At 41.5% G+C, this 21,797-nt stretch overlaps 1 protein-coding gene across 1 annotated transcript in view; it reads right to left on the reverse strand.

The window, feature by feature from the left end:
* TMEM182 (transmembrane protein 182) overlaps positions 1-21,243 on the reverse strand; it is a 41,776-nt gene extending 20,533 nt beyond the window's left edge. Inside the window, 6 exon segments of the mRNA XM_073351546.1 lie at positions 7,689-7,787; positions 8,345-8,444; positions 12,376-12,539; positions 12,542-14,019; positions 17,983-18,104; positions 20,455-21,243. Of these exon segments, the coding sequence (XP_073207647.1) occupies positions 7,689-7,787; positions 8,345-8,444; positions 12,376-12,539; positions 12,542-12,833 (655 nt within the window). The 5' untranslated portion in view covers positions 12,834-14,019; positions 17,983-18,104; positions 20,455-21,243.
* Between the last annotated feature and the right edge of the window lie 554 nt (positions 21,244-21,797).

Here is a 21,797-nt window from a genome sequence, read left to right on the forward strand (position 1 = left end):
AGTCCACAACACACACATCATGTGCAAGGGCGATGCATACCCCAGAATCTATAAAATAAGATATTCTGGCATAGGCTAGTTGAGGATACAACTGTAACAAGGGTGTGCACAGATCTCTAGCTGGAGATCTTAATACCAAATTCATGAAACTATACCAATTATTTTATTAATCTTTCTGCAACACCTAGAATTCTAGCTGCAAATGCCTTAAAATTTGGTCCATTCAGAGAACATACTGAATACATTTCTGATAGTCTATAGCAGTGGTTCCCAAACTTGTTCCGCCGCTTGTTCAGGGAAAGCCCCTGCCAGGCCGGGCCGGTTTGCCACTGCTTCCTGCAGCCCCCATTGGCCTGGAGCAGCGAACCGCGGCCACTAGGAGCCGTGATCGGAGCTGCGATCAGCCAAACCTGCGGACACGGTAGGTAAACAAACTAACCTGGCCCGGCAGGGGCTTTCCCTGAACAAGTGGCGGAACAAGTCTGGGAACCACTTGTCTATAGAAAGCAACAAGTTAAAGCAAAAGATACATTTATTAAAATACTGTAAAGCCAAAAGCCCTTTTGACATGTGTGTGGGTACAGGTGTATGCAATCATGAAAAAGGAGTGCTAACTGATTTGGAGAAGAATTGACCTGAACATTAACCCACAAACTCCAATACTGAACTAAACTTTGTTTTTCTTTGCCTTCTTGTGTTCTGCCAGGGACAGAAGTATCAAAATGTCCCCCCAAAAATATAAAATAAAAGCTAGACGTAGAGGGCCTGATACAGCAGTGTAAATCAGGAGTGGTTCCTCTGAAGTCAAAACCAATGTAAGGGAGATCAGTTGGGCCCATCCTGTGAGTATTGGGCCAATCCTTTCTGAGACCCAGCTGGAAACAGTATAAATCTTGCCAGACAGTTTTTTTTCATAAGATTTCTATTACCAGCAATTACCGCTGAGTAATAATTACTTCTTTTAAAAACAAAACAAAACACTGAATCTTAACAGTAAAATAAACACAATTTTCATGCTGCTGATACATTTCTCTGTTAAATATTTCTCCTTGGAAATGTATAGCTGGAAGATTGTTGGGCTCAAATATGTGCCCGTATTATACAAAACAATTCTTGCCCTGGAGATAGAAACCTTAGAGGTAACATATGACATTTTTATTTTCAAATGCCAGGGCTAATATTTCACAGACTAATCGACTAGACATGTATGCTAGTTCTATTAGGTTGGTCTCAAAACAGGAACACAGCTGCCAAAAATTTGATTCAGTCATTAAAACATAATAGTTGAAAAAACTGAAATTCTCCTAATCTCTATGGTCATTCTGCATCCATATCATTATGTATTATGTTAAGTGCTGACAGTGTGTGCTCAGTACTGTACAAAACACAGACTATAAATAGATAGGATGAGGAAAAAAAGCTAGTAAGGGCTACTGTTAGGGTTCCTTCCCCACTCTGAACTCTAGGGTACAGATGTGGGGACCCGCATGGAAGACCCCCTAAGCTTATTCTTACCAGCTTAGGTTAAAAACTTCCCCAAGGTACAAACTTTGCCTTGTCCTTGAACAGTATGCTGCCACCACCAAGCGTGTTAAACAAAGAACAGGGAAAGAGACCACTTGGAGACGTCTTCCCCCAAAATATCCCCCCAAGCCCTACACCCCCTTTCCTGGGGAGGCTTGAGAATAATATCCTAACCAATTTGTTACAAAATCATCAAAGACCCAAACCCCTGGTTCTTGGAAAAATCAGTCAGGTTCTTAAAAGCAGTATTTTATTAAAAAAAAAAGAAAAGTAAAAACCATCTCTGTAAAATCAGGATGGAAAATACTTTACAGGGTATTCAGATTCAAAACACAGAGGATCCCCCTCTGGGCAAAACCTTAAAGTTACAGAAAACAGGAATAAATCTCCCTCTTAACACAGGGAAAATTCACATAAAACAAAAGATGAACTAATCTGCCTTGCCTGGCTTACCTATACTGGTTGCAATATTGGAGACTTGGATTAGGATGGGTTGGAGAAGATGGATTTCTGTCTTGCCTCTTTCAGTCCCAAGAGAGAACAACCCCATAAACAAAGAGCACAAATAAAAACCTTTCCCCCGCCCAAACAAGATTTGAAAGTATCTTGTCCCCTTATTAGTCCTTTGGGTCAGGTACCAGCCAGGTTAGCTGAGCTTCTTAACCCTTTACAGGTAACAGGATGTTACCTCTGGCCAGGAGGGATTTTATAGCATTGTATACAGAAAGGTGGTTACCCTTCCCTTTATATTTATGACAGCTACATGTCAGATTATTCAGATGGTATAAATTCAGTGGCTTTCTGAGTTGGCTTCAAAGGAGCTATGCCGATTTAAAACAATTGAGGAATGGCTCTTTATTTGCAAATCAATTTGGAAATATCAATTTTAAAATCAAATGAATGTCTTGACTAGGGACCAAATGTTACAACCCTCATTCTTGGGAAGAGTCCCAAAGAGGCCAATGGGATTACATGTGCAAATTAGGACTATTTGCATTGCAAGACCTGCACAATCAGTTCCAGATTTGAAAAAATAATAATAATATTTCTTTAATTCAAAAAACATGTTGTAGCAAGTTATTCGACAACATAGGTGATACTACTTGAACTTTGGTGTTAAGTGATCTGGTATAAGTCATGAGATAGAATACATTAATAATGATATCACTGCATTACTATTTTAATACCATATCCTTACTTTTTCAAAGTAGTGTTCAGCATTATCTGTGCGATTCCCACCAATATCATGAGAATTACGTGGCTAAAAATGAGCGTACATGTTTCTGATTAATGTATTTTGACGATTGATTCATTTATTTATGCACAGAATAATTTTGGTTTTCTTTCATTGTTCGTTTGTAACTTTTATTATTTTATAAAATTCAGTGCAAGTGGATCCAGTGGCAGTACAGCGAGAGTCTGTAGGTGTTTGCCTATTATCTGCACACTGTCATTGTAAACTGTCATTCTATCACCGAAAGACATATGGTGTTTACAAAAGTGAACGTGTAAAGTAGCACAAAATAATGATGACTGTATAAAGTGTAACAAGTTACAGTTTTGAAGCTGTGACTCTAACTGTTAAAAGCTGATCATGTAAGCGTGGGCAACAATGCAAGAAAACCAGGAACACTACAATGTACATTTAAATCTCCGAAAAAGCCAAGATTCTGGGTGGCTTGTGTCACCATATCTCTACCCGAGTTGCCCACTGAAGGCGTTGCAGCCTGAGTTTCAGCAGCAGAATGAATTGGTCTCTGTGCCTGATGTTTTATAAACTTGTATATTAAATGTATCTACCAGTGTTTAAAGACAGCCATAAACTCTAAGGCCTCCATCTGCGTGCACATTTTTGATCACTGTCACTGAGCATACAAGCATTGCAGCTTGAAAACTGAGCATGCAAAGGAATAAGCAAACAAATGGAGGGTGGATTGAGGCACCTTTGAACTGTTGCCCCTAAATGCTTTGGGCCAAATTTTCACTGACATTAACAGAGTTATCCCAGCAGGGAATTTGGCCTCCTGTGTGCTACTTAAATCTTCCAGGTTTAGAAACTCCTTGGCCTTGGGAGACTATTTTCTTTTCTCTGCCTGAGCAGCTTTAGCTGGGCAAACTGGAAATGATGTTCACAAATAACTGATCTCAGTGTGGGACCGGAAAAGCATGAATATTAGTGTTTCTACTACAGCCTGCAGCTAGCACCAAATTGTTCTGATATGATGCAAAGCCCATTAAAGTCAAATCGCACATACAGGGTCAAATCCTGTGCCTTTACTTGGCTTGAAAAATAAATAGCTTAGAGAAAATTTTTTGAAAATTGCATAACATGCATACATATATTTTTTCACACAAGTTTTAGCTTTAAAACTTCAGTTGTTGTTTTTACTCAGATTCACAGATTTTAAGGCCAGAAGGGCCTACTGAAATAATCTAGTTTGACCTCCTGCATAACACAGGCTATAAAACTTCACCCAGTAATTCCTGCATCAATCCCATAACTTTTGTTTGAGCTTAGAGCAGTGGTTCCCAAACTTGTTCCACTCCTTGTGCAGGGAAAGCCCCTGGCAGGACGGGACGGTTTGTCTACCTGCCGCATCTGCAGATTCGGCAGATCGTGGCTCCCCGGTGGCTGCGGTTAGCTGCTTTAGGCCAATGGGAGATGCTGGAAGCGGCAGCCAGGACGTCCCTCGGCCCATGCCACTTCCAGCAGCTCCCATTGGCCTGGAGCCGCGAACCGCAGCCACTGAGAGCCGCAATCAGCCGAACCTGCGGACGTGGCAAGTAAACAAACTGGCCTGCCCTGCCAAGGGCTTTCCCTGCACAAGCCTTGGAACAAGTTTGGGACCCACTGGCTTAGAGCATCTCTTTTGCAATATGCATGTTCCAAAAAGGGTGGCTAGCATTTTTTTCAGAAGGAAAAGTGATTTTTTTTTCCCTCCACAGTTTCACAGTTAAAATGTGGCTTGCAGGATTCCTTAAAATAAATAGTTCACCTTCAGGAAGAGACAAACTGGAAGATTTTACCTCCAAGGGTGAATGTCTGAGAAAGTTATAAGCATGTGAAAATGGGGGTTATAATAGAATTTGTTTTGCAACCTTGAGGTTAAGGTAAGCTGGGACCATCAGCAAACAGTAGAAGCACAGATAAAGGGAAGCAATAATATCAATATTTTAATAGTTTCCTTTTGTTGTATGGTTAGTTGAGATACAATATTGGACACTGCCAAATAGATACAAAAAGTAATAGGTGAAATCCTGGCTCTATTGAAATAAACAGGCGTTTTGCCATCCACTTCATCAGAGCTAAGATTTCACCCAGGGTATGTTAAGAATAAGAGGATACACTTCTAGTATTTCTAAATTTAACAAATGTTGATCCTGCAAGTTGTCAAAAGCTTGTTCTACTAAAATATTGTGGATATGGAAGTGCTAGACTAAAGATGAGTAAGTTTCTGTACTAGCAAAAACGATGATAATGTAAAAAGGCATTAAATAGCAAAGGAGGTTATTATGATCATGATAAAATATTCTTGAATGTAAATATCTGCTCTAATAAAAAATTAGACTCAGATGCTGAAAATGAACTTGTGTGCCATGAACTGGATGCAGAAACAATCTCTTTCTTACCAGAATTTTAATGAGCTCCGAAGCAATCCAACTGTATCTATTTGTACAGTAGGGATGGCTCTGAATATAGAGTTCCTGGGATATCACCTATTGTACAATTTTCTCTGTTTTTAATCTCCTAATATAAAATATTGCTAAGTAAATTATATTTGAGCAATGGATCTATTGGCAAATATTAACTAAAATTAAAAAGAAATGTTGATGATGTTCCTTTCTCCCATTCTTATTCTTTGTTTGTCGACTTCTGTGTAATCATATAATGTAATTTGGGGATTCCTTATGAATTTATGAATGATTAGTTGAATGCAAACTCCTCCTAGGGTATTAGGAGAGGAAGGTTCCACAATATGTCATTGGAAAGACAAATTTCTCTGGTGTGCCGTAAAGTCATGGATTTGACCTGTGACCTTGATTGGCCACGTTTGACCTCCTCCTGGACTACTAGTTAATATTTTTAAAACGTCAACAGAACTGTTGACAGTACAGTTATTTTCTTATGTAAGCAGTATATGCTACAAGAATCAGCTCCTGAAAACACTTACTAATAGGTATACCTAGTTCATGACAAGAAGGTTTGTCCTAATGGGAGGAACACAGGACAGACTAAGAGTCCCACCTGTTGCAAGAGCAGGAAGGGGAGGTGCCTGTTTTTCCTGTGAGGAATTGGGACATGTGAGGAAGCATAGTCCTCACAAGAAGGTAAAACATAGCCAGGAAAGGGGCCAGGTTTCAAGAAAGAAAGAGCCAATTGCCCTCAATATGGGGCATAGTAGTGGTAGTAGCAGAGAAGGCCAACAGGTTGGTAATGACAGAAAGTGGGAAGGAACTAGAAGGAAGAAATGGTCCCATGAAGATAAAACTGAATGATACTAGGACAATTACAGAGGCTAACCAATATACAGTGGGGAACTCAGATCCTGAGGGAAAGGCTGCTGAGGGAGAGCAGACCAAGGCAGGAGTTACAAGAGAAGTTGGTAGCTGTAGAGCAAGCCATGCAAGTGGCTTCACAAGACTTAGAGTATAAGCAGAAGTACCAGAACACCATGGAAGAGAAGAGTAAACTGCTTCTCATGGTGGGTGACCCAGAGATGGAGCAAGATGACTTGCAAGCCCAGCTTCAGCAACTCCAGGATAGAAGGTATCCATACTCACCCCACACAAGGCATGAGCTGGTTAAATATGGCCAATTGACCTCATAGGCTGCACCTCGAGGAGAACCAGGGACAAAGTCTAATTGAAGATGAAGCCCACCTGGGCAGGAGCAGGCTGGGGCTTATATAAAGCCTGGAAGTTGAGAGCAGGAGGGAGCTATAGGGAGGTGCTCTGCAGTCACTCCAGAGAGAGAAAGGGAATTGGCAAGAGGAAAGGAGATCTATGGGGAGAGTAAGCCCTGGACTACAGAGTGGCAAGAAGCCAAGAGGGGTGGGGTAGCCACTGCAAATAGAAGAAGCTTGCGTTGGTAAATCCTGAGGTGGGGCAGAAGACAAAGAAGTGAGGTAGGAAGGTGCCCAGGGAAATAGCAATGGGGTCTGAGATTGAGCAGATGGTGGTTGCTAGGCATCGGGTCCCTGGGCTGGAACCTGGAGACAGTGGGGAGCCAGGGTTCCCTACCAGCCAGTGGACCTGGACTTGGACCAGAGACTGTCTGACATGGGATATGGACGGCTTGTCCCATCGGATGCTGACACCTGGAAGAGGAGGACTAAATAATGATCTGGCTGGAAGGCCGAGTCACGGAGAGGGAGCACCCTAAATCCCAGCAGGGGGAAGGGGCACAGTACAAGGAACTAATGGAAGGGAGTGCCAGACCAAGCAAGAGCTGATCTCTAGACCCAGGCACAAGGAGGCATCCCAGCAGTGATCGAACCCCATTACAAAGCCCAACACAAAGACACAGGAACAAAAAACATTGAGGGAACCACTAACTCAACCAATCAGAGAAAAGCATAAATAAATGCAATAGGATAATTCATCACATGAACAGTCTAATTCTATGAGACTGGCTCTTAGTTTAGTGGAGTTTAAAATAAATCTTCTCTTTGAAGACACTAAATTGTTCTTTTATATTCTTATATTATCTTCAATTTTAAGATTTTTTTGGGAAAGATACTTTGTTTATTGGAAAAACAGAAGAACAGATTCTTAAAAAGGAAATTTCACATTTGGAAACTATACCCCCTATCCAGCAAAGGCCTTAAGCACATGCTTAGCTTTAAGGATGTGAGTAGTCCCATTGACTTCTATAGGATTATTCACATGATTAATGTTAAGCATGTGCTTAAGTCTTTGCTGAATAGTAACCTAAATATTATGGCTTCAAGAAATGAGCAGTGCAGTCCTGGTGAAATGAAATGATAGAATTTTTACTTACATTTTTACTTCCAAACACATTTTAAAATCATATGGACTATGAAATTCCAAAGCTCCATTAATTAAACTGCGTGAAATGGTAAAGCTACTTCATACTGAAGTATCCAAATTGTTTTCCTGAAACTATAGGCACTGTATACATTTGAAGCCGAGAAAGTACTTACTGATTGCAGAGTCATAGGAGGTTGAGTTGTGTTCATCTCGGATAAAAGGAAATGGAGAAAGGTAGGCATGTGTGCAATTCTTAGACGGCGATTGGTTGGCTAGGGGGAAAAAAAGCCTAAACATTAATGTCAAGTATTTATATGATCATGAGTTGTATTTGTGCTGAGTAGAACACTTTTAAACACATTCTCTAAAGTGGCAGACTGAATTCTATGGGTCCAGCCTCCAGGTTCTTATTCAGGCAAAAGCCCCATTAACCTCACTGAGGGTTTTGCCTGAGTAAGGGATATCAGCTGTCAGCTCCATGCCATCTGGGGATTCCTGGACCTAAGGAGAATGCCCAATTAGGGCAGCTGTAAGGGTAATTTGCACTGCCAAAGCAGTAAAAGCAATCATTTTGGTGGCCAGAATCTGGGGTGTGTGTGTGAGAGAAAGAGAGAGAGAGAGTCCTTATTTATGAGATAATAGCATAGATATAGATATAGATATTGCACCAGATAAAGAAGAAAAAGAATAGGAGTACTTGTGGCACCTTAGAGACTAACCAATTTATTTGAGCATGAGCTTTCGTGAGCTACAGCTCACTTCATGAAAAAGAATTTCAGCCTTTGCATTAACATGGTAAAGGTAATGTAAAAATATAAACTACACTTACTGTACCAGAATTTCCAAATATTGTTAGTGTCCTCTTCTACAATTCCAAGAAACCAGCACCTCCAGAAGAAACCTTCATGGTGGAAAGTGACCACCTCCTCCTGCACAAAACAAACACAATCTTTGTCGCCTGCATGCATGAGCACAGTCAAGGTATTTTTCAGGTAGCTAACAGAATCAAATCCCATCAAATACAGGTTTTTAGTTGAAAATGCATCTTACCTGAATGCAGATTATTTAAAGAAAATCTGTACAATTATAGCTCCTTTGTCAAAAGCTCAGCTCGCACCTCGTGGTTCTGAGCACAGTGGGCCTGAACAAAGCCAAATTAAGTAAATAAAAATCCACTAAGTGCAGTAGGCTTTGGATCAGGCCCATAAACACCAGAGTCAGACCTAGTGTCCATACAGTATGTTCTTTCTACGTGAAGAAGAGATTAACACATCTGTGAAACTAATGCCAGCTATTATTCTGAAGAAAAAATATACATACTAACCGTGGTATTGTTTGGACCTTCTGAACATCTTCCAACTTCTGTAGCAAGAAGCCAGTAATCTGTCCCAAAGGCCACCAAAAAGAGCAAAACTCCCAGCGCCCCGAAGAAGCCTCCAAAAAATATCCCCACATTCAGTTTCATCATTGATTTGTTTCCAAATGAATCTGAATATTTTTTTAAGTATTTTAAAAATCAACCCTCTCAAAGTAAAAAATTAGGCAAGTGGACAATAGGTGCTGGTTGGAGAATTCACCCTGTGTTTGAAAAAATTTCTCTTTCCTTGCCTTTCGGTTTTTCCCTGTGCCTTGTGGGTTGATTTGTGTTCCCTGACTTGTGTTCCACAAGGCTGACTTCAGCCTGACAAATGGAAAGGCCCTTCTATTTTAGGACATTGATGGAAGAGCTTGACTCTGTTTCTCTATCAAGGCGTGGCCAGTCAAAAATAGCTGACCTTCCCCTAACTATTCAGAGAGACAGGGAGTGACTTGAAATATTATTGCAGTTGGTGCACCAGCAACAGTGAAAGGGAAATGAAGCTGCAGAGCCCTCATTATTCCACCTGGGCTGCATTGCAGCACATAGTTACAACAAGCACTTACAACATGTAAATTTGGCAGTGAACATTTCTCCTGCCATTAGCAGGAAAGCGAACACACACAAAATCCCAACTTGAATGAAAACTTTTGTTGTAAATTCAGTTTGCTTTAAAAGGGAATATTTTGCAATTAGCTTCAGTTAATTATGCTAGATTAAGTCTTCAAGTGCTTTATTTACTTATTCAGATTTATATACAATACACTTCTACCCCAATATAACGCGACCCAATATAACACGAATTTGGATATAATGCGGTAAAGCAGCGCTCCGGGGGAGCAGGGCTGCGCGCTCCGGTGGATCAAAGCAAGTTCGATATAACGCGGTTTCATATAACGCGGTAAGATTTTTTGGCTCCCGAGGACAGTGTTATATCGGGGTAGAGGTGCAGATAATAGCACCTATCCAAGGCACTCAGCCACCCCCTACACATATTAAACTGCAATACTGTAGAAAGAAAGCAGTCTCCAAAACCAGAAAGAGAATCAAATCCCTGCAGCCACAGGTCTCAATCCCTGCTGCATAAATGTTAGCCGTTCTAAAAAGAAGGAGCTTTGCCACACGCTCTGAAGGCCAATGGAACATGACAGGGGAATGAATTCCTAAGTCCCCCACAGAGAAAGCCCTACCAGTACCCTTCTCTTTTGATGGCAAGTGAGCATTCCCAAGAATATATGACACAACATGAGTACATGGAACATTCCCAAGAATGGGTGCTGATATGGCACAATGTTCCAAACCCTCCAGTCCTTACTCAGGCAAAACTCCATTGATTTCCCATCCTGGGAAGCAGTGAAGTTAAGGGAGCTATGGCAATTTACCCCAGCAGAGGATCAGTCCCAGAGAACCCTATTATTTTGGATAAGCTAGCTACCCCGCCACAGGAACACTGCTGGCAGCAATCTTTCTGGATCTTACACAGGCATGTTTGGGGAAAGAAAGTGAAAGAAGCTCCCTGTGCCAACCAACATCAAACCCATATCAGAAAACCCCACAGCTGAGTGGTAAAGGTTTTTCAACGTCTGGATAAGATTTTACACAATTAGTATATCTAACCAATGCCACATATGCAGGTTGTTAGAAGACATATTTACTGCAAACCTGATATATATTTATTAAGTTAGAATAGCGCAAAATGGAAGTGTGATATTCTTTTATGGCGATGGCCCTTTTACACTGAACAACTTAGACACATGAAAGTAAATGCATTTTTCAATCACAGATTGTCAGTATTTCCTTTTTTTTAGAGTTACTGATACTATTTATTTTGTCACACTACAAAGAAGCATGTGCAGTGAATGTGGTTCAACTATAAAAGAAAGTAAAGCAACTTTTATTAAGGGATTAGTCCTGGATTAGAATGGTGTGTTCTACTAACAGAACCATGGAAAGTGTCATGAAACAATTATTTGAAGTCAAAGTTATCCTATTACCTTGGGAACTATTAACTTACAAATCATTTTTGCCCAAAGCTCAACAAATCTTGATCTTGCAATCACTGAAGTCAATGGGGGTGAGGGCGTTGCCATTGACTACGGTGGATCTAAAGTCATGCAAGTTCCTACCATAAGTGAAACTTTCCAACATTGTCTTACACATATTATATTATTTGTATTCTTTTTTTTCAGAATGATCACGTGTTATAATACGATCTATTATAATGTAAAGTTTTATTTAATAACTGGACACAAAAGGTCAAAGTGAGCTGATGTGGAATTCATTTTGATTTGCTGTACATCATAGATTGCCTTAAAGAATATTATTTCCCAATTTTATGGAATATAAATTTATTTTCAATTTTATTAATTTATCCCATCAAACATATCAGTTGGACAACACTGGGGCCCGTATTGAGAAGGTGAACAAGCCTGAATTTGGTCTTCTTTACAATATTATTCTAAGTGAAAATAATAATATTAATACTTACAGGGGGTCCCTCGTATACTTCGGGGTTGCATTCTTGAAAAGGGCAATAGAGATCAAAGCGACCTCTCAGCGCCTCCTGCATGCAGGGGAACAGCTGTGTCTCAGCATGCAGGAGGCGCTTGGAGGGATGGGGAGAAGCAGGGCCACCGACAGACAGGAGGCGCTGGGGGTGGGGGATGCTGGCTGCTGGTGGGTGCTAAGCACCCACAGAAAAGCCATCCAAAAGATGAAGCGACGGATATGTGGATCAGGACCAACATTAATCGGAACACATTTCCATATTCATGAGTGACAGATATGTGAAATGACGGATAAGCGGGAGACATATACGAGGGACCCCTGGTCTATAGTTGCTTTCTTCCATACATCTCAAATCATTTTATGAAGATAGATAAGCATAATTATTCCTATTTTTACAACTGAGGAAAGTGCAATTACTTATCCAAAGTTACAGAGTAAGTTAATGCCAGAGCAAGGAATAGAACTCAGGTTTCCAGACCCTAAGTTTTGTACCATAACCATTGGACTACAGATTGTGAAAGTAATAAAACACTTAATTTAATTCTTGGTATATAAGCCTGTGCAAGAGACACTTGTAGTCAGGGCTGGCCCTGGACCAAATGGTGCCCCAGGCTAGAAGCGTCTTCAGTGCCTCCCCTACCCCTCCATTTGTTACATTTTTAATACCTTATTTTTTATTGCATTTGTAGCCCATGTCACAACTTTGATGCACAATTTGCATCCATGATTTATCCCTGTCATATAAGAAGATAAATGTGGACGCTAGGATCTGTAAATCTGTATTTATTAATGCCATATATATGCAAATAAAAAAATTAGTTTCCTCTAAGCTGACAGAAACTTTTTTTAATTTTAAGAATAACTAAAATATTCTAACATCAAGAAATTGAACTGTGTACCAACATTGGGTGGAACAGTATTTAAAAATTTTACAGTAGGTGACAGCCTTAGAATGTTAACCCTATTCCTTTCGTTCCAAAGGTCGCTTTTCTTACCTTTTCCCTCACAAACTCAAGCACAGCATTAGAGAGATCTAAAGACTGGCCAATGGCATTTTCAAGCAATAAAATAGCAAGCAATGTCAATCTCTCATCAGCCATTGTCGATCGAAGATATGTTTTAATGAGCCTGTGCTTCAAAAAGCTACGCTCACCACTTGCGTAGCTGGCAGCATGAGCAGAATCTTCAAAGCGATCCACACATTAGAAAATGTGTCCTTCAGCTCTGCATCATGAAAGAATTGGAGAACTTGAAGTGGAGAGTGCTTTCTGTGTGGCAAAATGTGACGGATGTTGTCCAATTCTATATAGAGATCTTTGTCATTGACATCCAACCATTCCCCATGTGTCAGCATCCAATGAAGGTCCATAAAATTGTTCAAGAGTGTTTTCCTGTCCACTGGCAGCTTACTGATGTCATACCAAACCCCCCAGATCTTTTCGTGGTGCTTCATTTGTCTGAACCTTTCTTTGATGGACCCTTGAGCAGTGTCAACAGCGAGCAAAAAAACTCCCTCTTGAATTTTTCTTCTGAGCTTCCCATCACCTCATCTTTGTCCTCGTAACAAAACTGTCTCTTCTTCCAATGAATACGAGTTTCCTTGAAGACAGGCTCAACTCCTAAGTTTTCCACCCTTCCTTTGCAGCAGTGATGGCATCTTCAAATCCATTGTCTCTGTAGGCCACAACGAAATCAAGGCAGCTTCTCATCAAAGAAGTAGCAGTCGCGATGTCCATTGACTAAGTTTGGAATCATAGAATATCAGGGTTGGAAGGGACCTCAGGAGGTCATCTAGTCCAACCCCCTGCTCAAAGCAGGACCAATCCCCAATTTTTGCCCCAGATCACTAAATGGCCCCCTCAAGGATTGAACTCACAACCCTGGGTTTAGCAGGCCAATGCTCAAACCACTGAGCTATCCCTCCCCCCATGCCTTGCTTATAATGATTACTTGGAACAGGATATTGTGCCAAACCACAAATCACAACTGAGACCAGAAATTTGAAGTCAGAGATCTGGTTTGCCAGGCTTTTCGCCTCATGTCGGATTCTGGCCTCAGCTTTACTTGACTGTGCTAGTTCCGTCAGGGTGTCATAGACCTCAGTCACTTGGTACCTCACTGGCCTTATGCTGTCAATACGGCTCTCCCAGAGAGTGTCACTTACCAGCTTCATGGTCAGATTTGTAACACTGTCCATGAGGATCTTCCACCTGATAGCTGATGCTGAAAACAGGATGTATATCCTTTGTAGTATTCCAAAGAGAGATAACTGAATCTACAGAAGATGAAGCTGCATCTGACACAACCAGGTAAGGGAATGGCAACCAGAAGGCATGAAGAAAGATTCAGCACAAGGATCCTTGCCTGGGTGCCACTGTTTCTTCCCTTCGTGTTCACACCATTGTCATAGCCTTGGTAAATCTGCTAATTCTTTAGTAATAGGACTTCCATCATTTATGCTTCACTCCTCAATTTCTTCTGCACTGAGATGATCACTCCTGCCTAACGCACGGTCTATGTTGTTCTGTTTCAAATATTTTCCCATCAGATTTGCCCCTTGCTGCAAACTATATTGCAATTGAGCTTTTCACTTCCTATACGGAGCTCCTGAAGGTTTCTTCAGGGGCATCTTTTATTTTCTGTGGGGGGAAACAGACAGTATGAGGAAGAGCAAAAGTCTATGTTCCACAGACTTAGAAAGTCATTACACATTACATGTTAAGCATGGCAAAAGAAGTAACAGTATTTCTTTTATATTGTTGTGTAGAAAGGGGTTTGATAGATAGCTCTGGCATCTCATTAAATATGTCCTTTATTAGTTGCTACTTATCTTCAATTCTTAAAACACAAGTACACTTTCACAATTACACAATAAAACAAGGTTCACAATATTGCAGCTGGGCTCTCACTTCACTTCAGTTCATCCTTATATCTCACTGACTGACTGGATACGCCACGCCACACCATGCCCCTTATATACCTGCAAGGGCATGGATGACAATATTCTAAGAGGTTCAAGGAAAATGTAGTTCTCAAAAAGTCTGTTAGGTTCTCCAAGGTTTCACAAAGGTCCACAACATTCTAGGAGGTTAGTGGAAAATTAATCCACATATGGAATACTTGAAACATTTTACCTCAAACATTATATTTTCCCTTTTGTTGCTAACAAAAGAAACAACACCCTAAGCCCGGCGCCCTCCAAGCCCCGCACCCCGGGTGATCTCCTGGGTTGCCTGTCCCTAAATCCAGCCCTGCTTGTAGCAGACAGAAGGAGAGATACCTATGGCTCTGATCCTGCAAGCACTTCCACATGTGAGTAACTTCACTCATATGACTAGTTCGGTTGAACTCAATTGACAGCTACGTCATTTGTTTATTTTTAAAATACTGTACATGCCGTGTTTTGGTTCTTAATTTAGAATGTTCATTCTAAGAGGCCCTAATTTAATTATTCTCTTCGTTATTTATGGCATGATCTCTGGCCTTCATATCTTCCAAATACTCTAACATCTTCGGTATTATGCCTTTCTAAATTGGGAATGAATCAGAAGCCATATTAAGACTTGTTATGTCCTAATGAAAATTCATGTTGTCCACCACTTGAATACTTGCATTAAACCCTGAAGGTTCATCACTAGAAAGTAAAATCAATCAAGGTAAAGAAAAGTGTGTCTTATCAAAATAAAACAATCATTCTTTTGAATCTTACTGTAAGGTCAGTCACTGATTCATAATATCTAATGCCCATAAGTGTCTGTAGTAAGACTAGGATTTTAAAAACAAAAGTTAACTGGGCCAAATTCATCCATGCTATAAAAAATTCCACTGAGTTTAATGAGTTTATTCTAGGGATCAATTTCTCTCATTACGCCTAATTTTTGTTAACTGATTTTGTTACTTTTTAGTGTGCCAGACTGTAGTAAAGGACCTAATACAAAGGATTAATTCAGATATATCATTTAAGAAAACTGACAAGATTTTTAAGATTCAGTCTGTTTTGAATAAGCCTACAACTGACTCCTAACTCTGCATGTTTCTATCTATTTATGTGTTTCTATGGCTCTGCAGCAAGTGCAGCATCTGAACACCTCCCAAGAATTCAGAAGTGAAATAACAATAACAGTCTGTCTCTTTTTTTCTTTCCCAGTCAGTAGGAGAAATGGCTTGATTAGTTTATTGGAGAGGGTAGGGGGTATTTGTTTGCTTGTTTATGTTTGTGTGTGATTGAGTCAATGTTTTGTGTGTATGTTTAGATTTGGCAAGCAGCTCCTTATCTGTGCTGGCAGATACATCCATGATCTAAACACAGCATTTTATACTGGCTTGTGTCTCAACGTATACCAAGGAACTAGTATGGCAGTTGCTGAGAAAATTGCTCCTGCAGCTGAATCCTCCGAGGATCTCATAGCCCATTAACTGCTAAAGAAAGACATGTTAAATAGCTTTAGAAGTTCTCGCTTACTCATACAGAAACTAGTCCACAGCAACCATCCCCAGTTGGATTATATGGTATCCATTACATCATATTCAGAATACTGGGCATGCACACTGGGTGAAAATCATCTGGCCTAGGGACCTCTTAATGTCTATGGAGTTAGGGCACAAGTCATTACAACAAGGCTTAAACAAGACTAAAGTGGTGCATAGGCTGTGTGCTGGCCCTTTGCAACGGGGTGAATGTAACCCGTTCACATAAGGATTTGCAAATGGTACAATCCTTAGTCATGCTGAACTCATACCTGATGCAGCTTATGAAGAAATAAAGGTTGCCCTGAAGCTCCTTTATTCTTCCCCAATCCTGGCCACAAAACCAGCCTCCCATAAAAGTTAAAGCTGCTTTAACATGCATCAACTAGAACGATCCCTTCGGGCTCATTCACCAACAGGAGATCAGCAGAGCACATCACCCTTTGGCCCTGTCCCCCTGTCCCCGTCACATCCCCTCTCCGCCTCGGTATACCCCACTCCAGCCGGGATGCTGGGGGAATCTTCAGCTGCCTCTTTGCAGTAGCTTTAAGGTCACTTGGCACTGTCTGGAAGCAAAGTGACCTTTGTAGGACTCAGGCTCCTTCCCTATATATTTATATGAGATAGGTATCATAAACTGGATTAATATTTTGTGTAGGCACTGCTCCCACAGTGCCACTGTGGGCACTAACTATCTGACAGGTGAAAAGTTTTCCAGTGTGAATCCATGTTATAGTCATATGCAAGGCAGATGTTAACAATATGTGTCTGACAAGTGATGGCATTAATACTCATGTGATGGAAGTGGAGCTGCTCTGTAATAATTTAGGAGTGCTGTGTGCTGACCTGGTTACTGAATGAATGAATGAATGAATGAATGAATGAATGAATGAATGTAGGATGAACAGGACTACAGCAGTTTCAAAATGATTGAGGGCAAGTTGTTTGGGGGAACCGGATTAAGATACAGGCATGTGCTGGGACGTCTGCCTGGGTTACCATCAAGGAAGAGTAATACTTCAGGTAAGATGTGTGTAGACTGTTATTCTAAAGTCCTTTCTCACTAAATGTTTTGTTCCTATTATTAATAAAAACAATACTTTGGTTCAAGCAGGCTGTCTGATCGCTATATACTGCTTGCCAAAGACTCCCAAAAAGAAGATCACAGGTGTTTGAACTCAGTCAGAGCTGGTAAGCACAGTTGATACATTGGAACTGTACCCCCAAGCACAGCCTAGGAGAGGGAAAATTGTAGAATTCCACCCCAAGATAGGTAAAGGCATAAGGCCTGATGCCTAAGATGTGCTCATAGAGTCCAGAAAAAGGGCAAAGGTGCAGCTAGCCCTGTAATCGTGACAACTCTATCCAAAGATGTCCTTAAGATGGTTCATGAAAGTCTGAAAAGTGACACAATCTATTTGCCTTCCTGAAGGATTATATTCTGTTTAAATAAATGATGAATAAATTAGTAGTATCAACAAAATGACATAGCCTATTTAGTTCAGATTTGTGTGGCTGGGACAGAGAGGGTTTATTGTTGTTCTTTAATCTCAGAGGTAACATAAAATTTATCTCAGATCTGTAGCAAGCAAGAGAACAGGCCATGTTGTATAATGCCTCAAGCTCTAGAAATCTTAATGATCTCATTGAAATGTAGTTGGAGAAGCAGGGCCTGCAACAGCTCATACCTCAACTGTTGAAACATTGTTGATATCATGTACCAATCACTTGGACCCAAGCTGCTCTTTCAAAGATACTCTTAGGCTACCTTTTACATTTTATTTTTGCTCATCCAGTAACTCTGCCCTAGAAAAAGTGGCCAAGGTTCTCAAATTTTGTTTTAGGACAAGCACATCCTTTGGTGTTTCTAGGACCATAGCATCATTCCATAGTCTTAACCATATGCTTGGATCTCTAGGATTTCCTGGTTGTCCTTACAGAGATCCCTAAACACCACCTTCTGATGTGACATGGAGTCAGCAGGATCCCCAGAGCTCCAAGCATAAAATGCACGGATTCAAGGTGTGTTGTTTAAAAAAATAGTTCTAACTTATTAACACAAACAAAAAAATATATAAAGAGACAAAAGTTGGTTCTCTAATTGGGCCTAGATCCCTTCCGTGTCTGCAGCCTACCAAATTAAGCTTCTTCTGCTAGGATTTCTCTTTATACCTAGGGAAGATTCTCATCATGCCTCACTCCGAAAAGGCACTCAGTCATTTCTCTGAAGGCACCATTCCTCCCTTATGCAGAACTCCTAAAAAACAGAAGTATGTTGGTTAATATTTTTGATAGACATAGAAAAAGAAACAGAGGACAAAGGTAACTGCTATACTCAACTCTAGTTACACTAAAAAGAAAAGGAGTACTTTTGGCACCTGCGAGACTAACTGAATGCATCCGATGAAGTGAGCTGTAGCTCACGAAAGCTTATGCTCAAATAAATTGGTTAGTCTCTAAGGTACCACAAGTACTCCTTTTCTTTTTGCAAATACAGACTAACACGGCTACTACTCTGAAACCTGTCTAGTTACACTAGCAGTGAAAACACCAAAAGAGAGGAGAAAGCTGAATTGGGCTATATCCTTGAAATAATTCCTTCCATTAACCAGATTTTTTTTTAAAAGAAACCCTTCTAAGTCACCCTGTCACTAGGGTGACCACCAGTCCCGAACTGGATGGGACAGTCCCAAAATGCAAAGTTCAAATCCCAGTGCCAGGCTGAATGATGCCAGGACAGCATTTGTCCAAGATTCCTTGCAGTGCTGCTCTGTACCTACCAAAGGCTCAGGGGTGGTGGAGAGAGGGGAGGCTGAGGTGAGCCTAAGCCCCCCTTACCACAAGGCTCTGTCCCTGCTCCTCCTCTTCCCCCCGAGGCCCTGCCCCGGACAGACCGGAAGCTGGAGCTGGTCCAGGCTGTGGTAAAAGCTGCCTAGGGAGCCCAGGCCACTGAGCCTGAGAGCAGCCCCCCAGCCCATGTCCCCACCTCCTGGGGTGTGCTGCCCAGGGCAGGTGGAGGGTCCGGGGCTTCCCACAGTGGCCTGGGCTCACTAGGCAGCTTTTACCACAGCCCATCTCCAGCTTCCAGCCTGGCCAGGGGGAAATGCCTCAGGGGGAAGAGGAGGAGCAAGGGGCAGGGCCACGAGGGAGGTGGGGGCAGACCTCCTGCATGTATCCCACTTTGCCTTTTGAAAAAGGTGTCACCCTATCTGTCACACTCATCACAGTGAAGGAGTACTTGTGGCACCTTAGAGACTAACCAATTTATTTGAGCATAAGCTTTCGTGAGCTACAGCTGTAGCTCACGAAAGCTTATGCTCAAATAAATTGGTTAGTCTCTAAGGTGCCACAAGTACTCCTTTTCTTTTTGCGAATACAGACTAACACAGCTGTTACTCTGAAACCACTCATCAAAGTGTATAGCTTTGAGGTTGCAGTCAATAAAAAGACTAATTTTCATGTCTCAGATCTGTAAATAAGCACATAAGAACGGCCCTGCTGGGTCAGACCAAAGGTCCATCTACCCCAGTATTCTGTCTTCCGACAGTGGCCAATGCCAGGTGCCTCATAGGGAATGAGCAGAACAGGTAATCATCAAGTGATCCATCTCCTGTCGCTCATTCCTAGATCTTTTAGAAGAGATTACTCTTCAGATACTATTAGTATGATCAGCAGTTTTAAAACTCCAATCCATTTACAGTTCTGGACTGGTGGATTGTAAGTTTTTCTTCTGGGCTCAATCTGTATATGAAAAGTTGAAATGACTGCTAAATGCACTCTAGTGATCTGAAGTTGTAAACCAGAATGAAATAAGTCATTGTTAGATTTTGTAAGTTTGATGATAAATGGTACATTTGGGGGTCTTGATCTTGCCTATTTGTAATGCTCAAATTCAAGAATGTGTTCCATTTACTGCAATAAATTGCATTCGTTGTCTTAGATCTGTCTCACAAAATGATTTTAAGAACTTTAGATGAAAATTTATAAGGCTTAATATTTTGTCTTTCTTGCTGAGGGACTGAATATGTTCTCAAAATTTTGTTAAATTTTAGGATGTGCCTGTGATGGGAGTTCAGAGGGCCACACAGTGGTTAGCGCATCTGACTTCCAGCCCGTTGCCTCTGTCAGGGCAGTAGAGACACCAGTTCCTGATCTTAGGGTGGGAATCTTCAGCTTTCCACCCACATCTGGGCCTCCGTGGCCCTTAAGGTTACATATCTGGGAATTTGGACTGTCTTCTTCTTGTCTTCAGGTCTTGTTCTCAGAAGACAAACACAACTCCATCTCCTATTGTGTACCCTATTCTTGATCAAGACCTTAACTCTGTAACTGACTATTTAAAAACACATGAAGATATAATTTATCAAGCTCGCAGGTACACATCAACTGTTCATTTCTTTTGTCAAACATCAACTATCATTCTTGGTTTTACCAAGTGGCTAGAATAAATAAATGAACTGATAAGGACTGACACAATGAATTTAGGAGGACATATTCTATAAGAGAGGCTTTGGCTAGAAAGGTGATGGTAATAGGTCAAGGATTGGCAACCTTTGGCATGTGGCCCATCAGAAAAATCCGCTGGTAGGCCGGGACGGTTTGTTTACCTGCAGCGTCCGCAGGTTCAGCCGATTGCAGCTTCCACTGGCCGTCGTTCACCATTTCGGGCTAATGGGGGCTGCAGGAAGTGGCACAGGGCCTTATGTGAAGTCTAATTCTTCTTAAGACATTATTGCAGGCTTTGAAGCATTGTCCAAGACTTTAATATTTTAAAATAGGTTTTGTTTTATAAAGAGTTTATGCTTAATGTAAAAATATTGAGGTGCTCTTCCTTCGAATTTCTTAAGTTTTCAGAAAGTGTAGCCTTGCTGGGTGATTCCTAAGAGGCTGAATTAAGAAACCTCTTCTGGTTTTAACATAATAATAATATGTTGCATTATATGGCAATTTTCATTTGAGAATCTCAAAATGCTTTACAAACGCTATTTTATGTATTTGAATTAAAATAATGCCTACCAAAGTCTTGACATTCAGAAATAAACAATACAAAAATACAAATACAGAGCCAAAACAGCAGCACAGCTCCTGTATTACAAGCCAAAACCTCTTAGCATCCATCTCTTCGACCATCTCAGCCCATTTCAAACACCAGATTGAACAAATGGGCTTTGCAGTGTACCCAGCAGGTCAACAAGATGAAAGCCATTTCAGATTACTGGGTGGGAGGGCATGAGAAATTTTCTACATAAGAACAGCCATACTGGGTCAAACCAAAGGTCCGTCTAGCCCAGTATCCTGTCTGCCAACAGTGACCAATGCCAGAGGGAATGACCAGAACAGGTAATCATGAAGTGATCCCCCTGTCGCTCATTCCCAGCTTCTGGCAAACAGAGGCTAAGGACACCATCCATGCCCATCTTGGCTAACAGACATTGATGGACCTATCCTCCATGAATTTCTCCTCAAGGAGCCAGCTAAAGGTTTATAGTTTGTGTGGTCAGATTCTTCTTTTCGGGGCTGGGTGCAGAAAAGTGTGTATGAGCTGGGGGAGGGGTGGCTTTAAACCATCTTTAGTGCCCCTTGAGTTTTGGCTCCAGGGCTGCTCTAAGATGCATCGGCTCCTAAGGACCATGGGTGTGCTGTCACACCTTTACAAACGAGCCGTGGCATAGCGTGCTCGGGCCAAGACCTCTCCTGCCCTTTCTTTTCTCCGACACAGCCCTTACGCCAGAGCTGTCACACTGACCCGCAGAGAACCCCCGCACCCCATGCTGGGGACCAGCCGCACAGCCGCAGCCCCTGCGTTTGGCAGAGGGGCAAAAGCGGGACTGCGCGAAGCGAGAACGGGTCCGCACAATGGCGCCCTTTCATGGGGCGTAACAGGCGCAGTCTGGCGCTGGAGGCTGCAGGAAGGCACTGACAAGACTGCTCCCCTCCGGTGACGGGTACC

This window comes from Lepidochelys kempii, chromosome 1, assembly GCF_965140265.1.
Source record: "Lepidochelys kempii isolate rLepKem1 chromosome 1, rLepKem1.hap2, whole genome shotgun sequence".
Taxonomy (NCBI): domain Eukaryota; kingdom Metazoa; phylum Chordata; order Testudines; family Cheloniidae; genus Lepidochelys; species Lepidochelys kempii.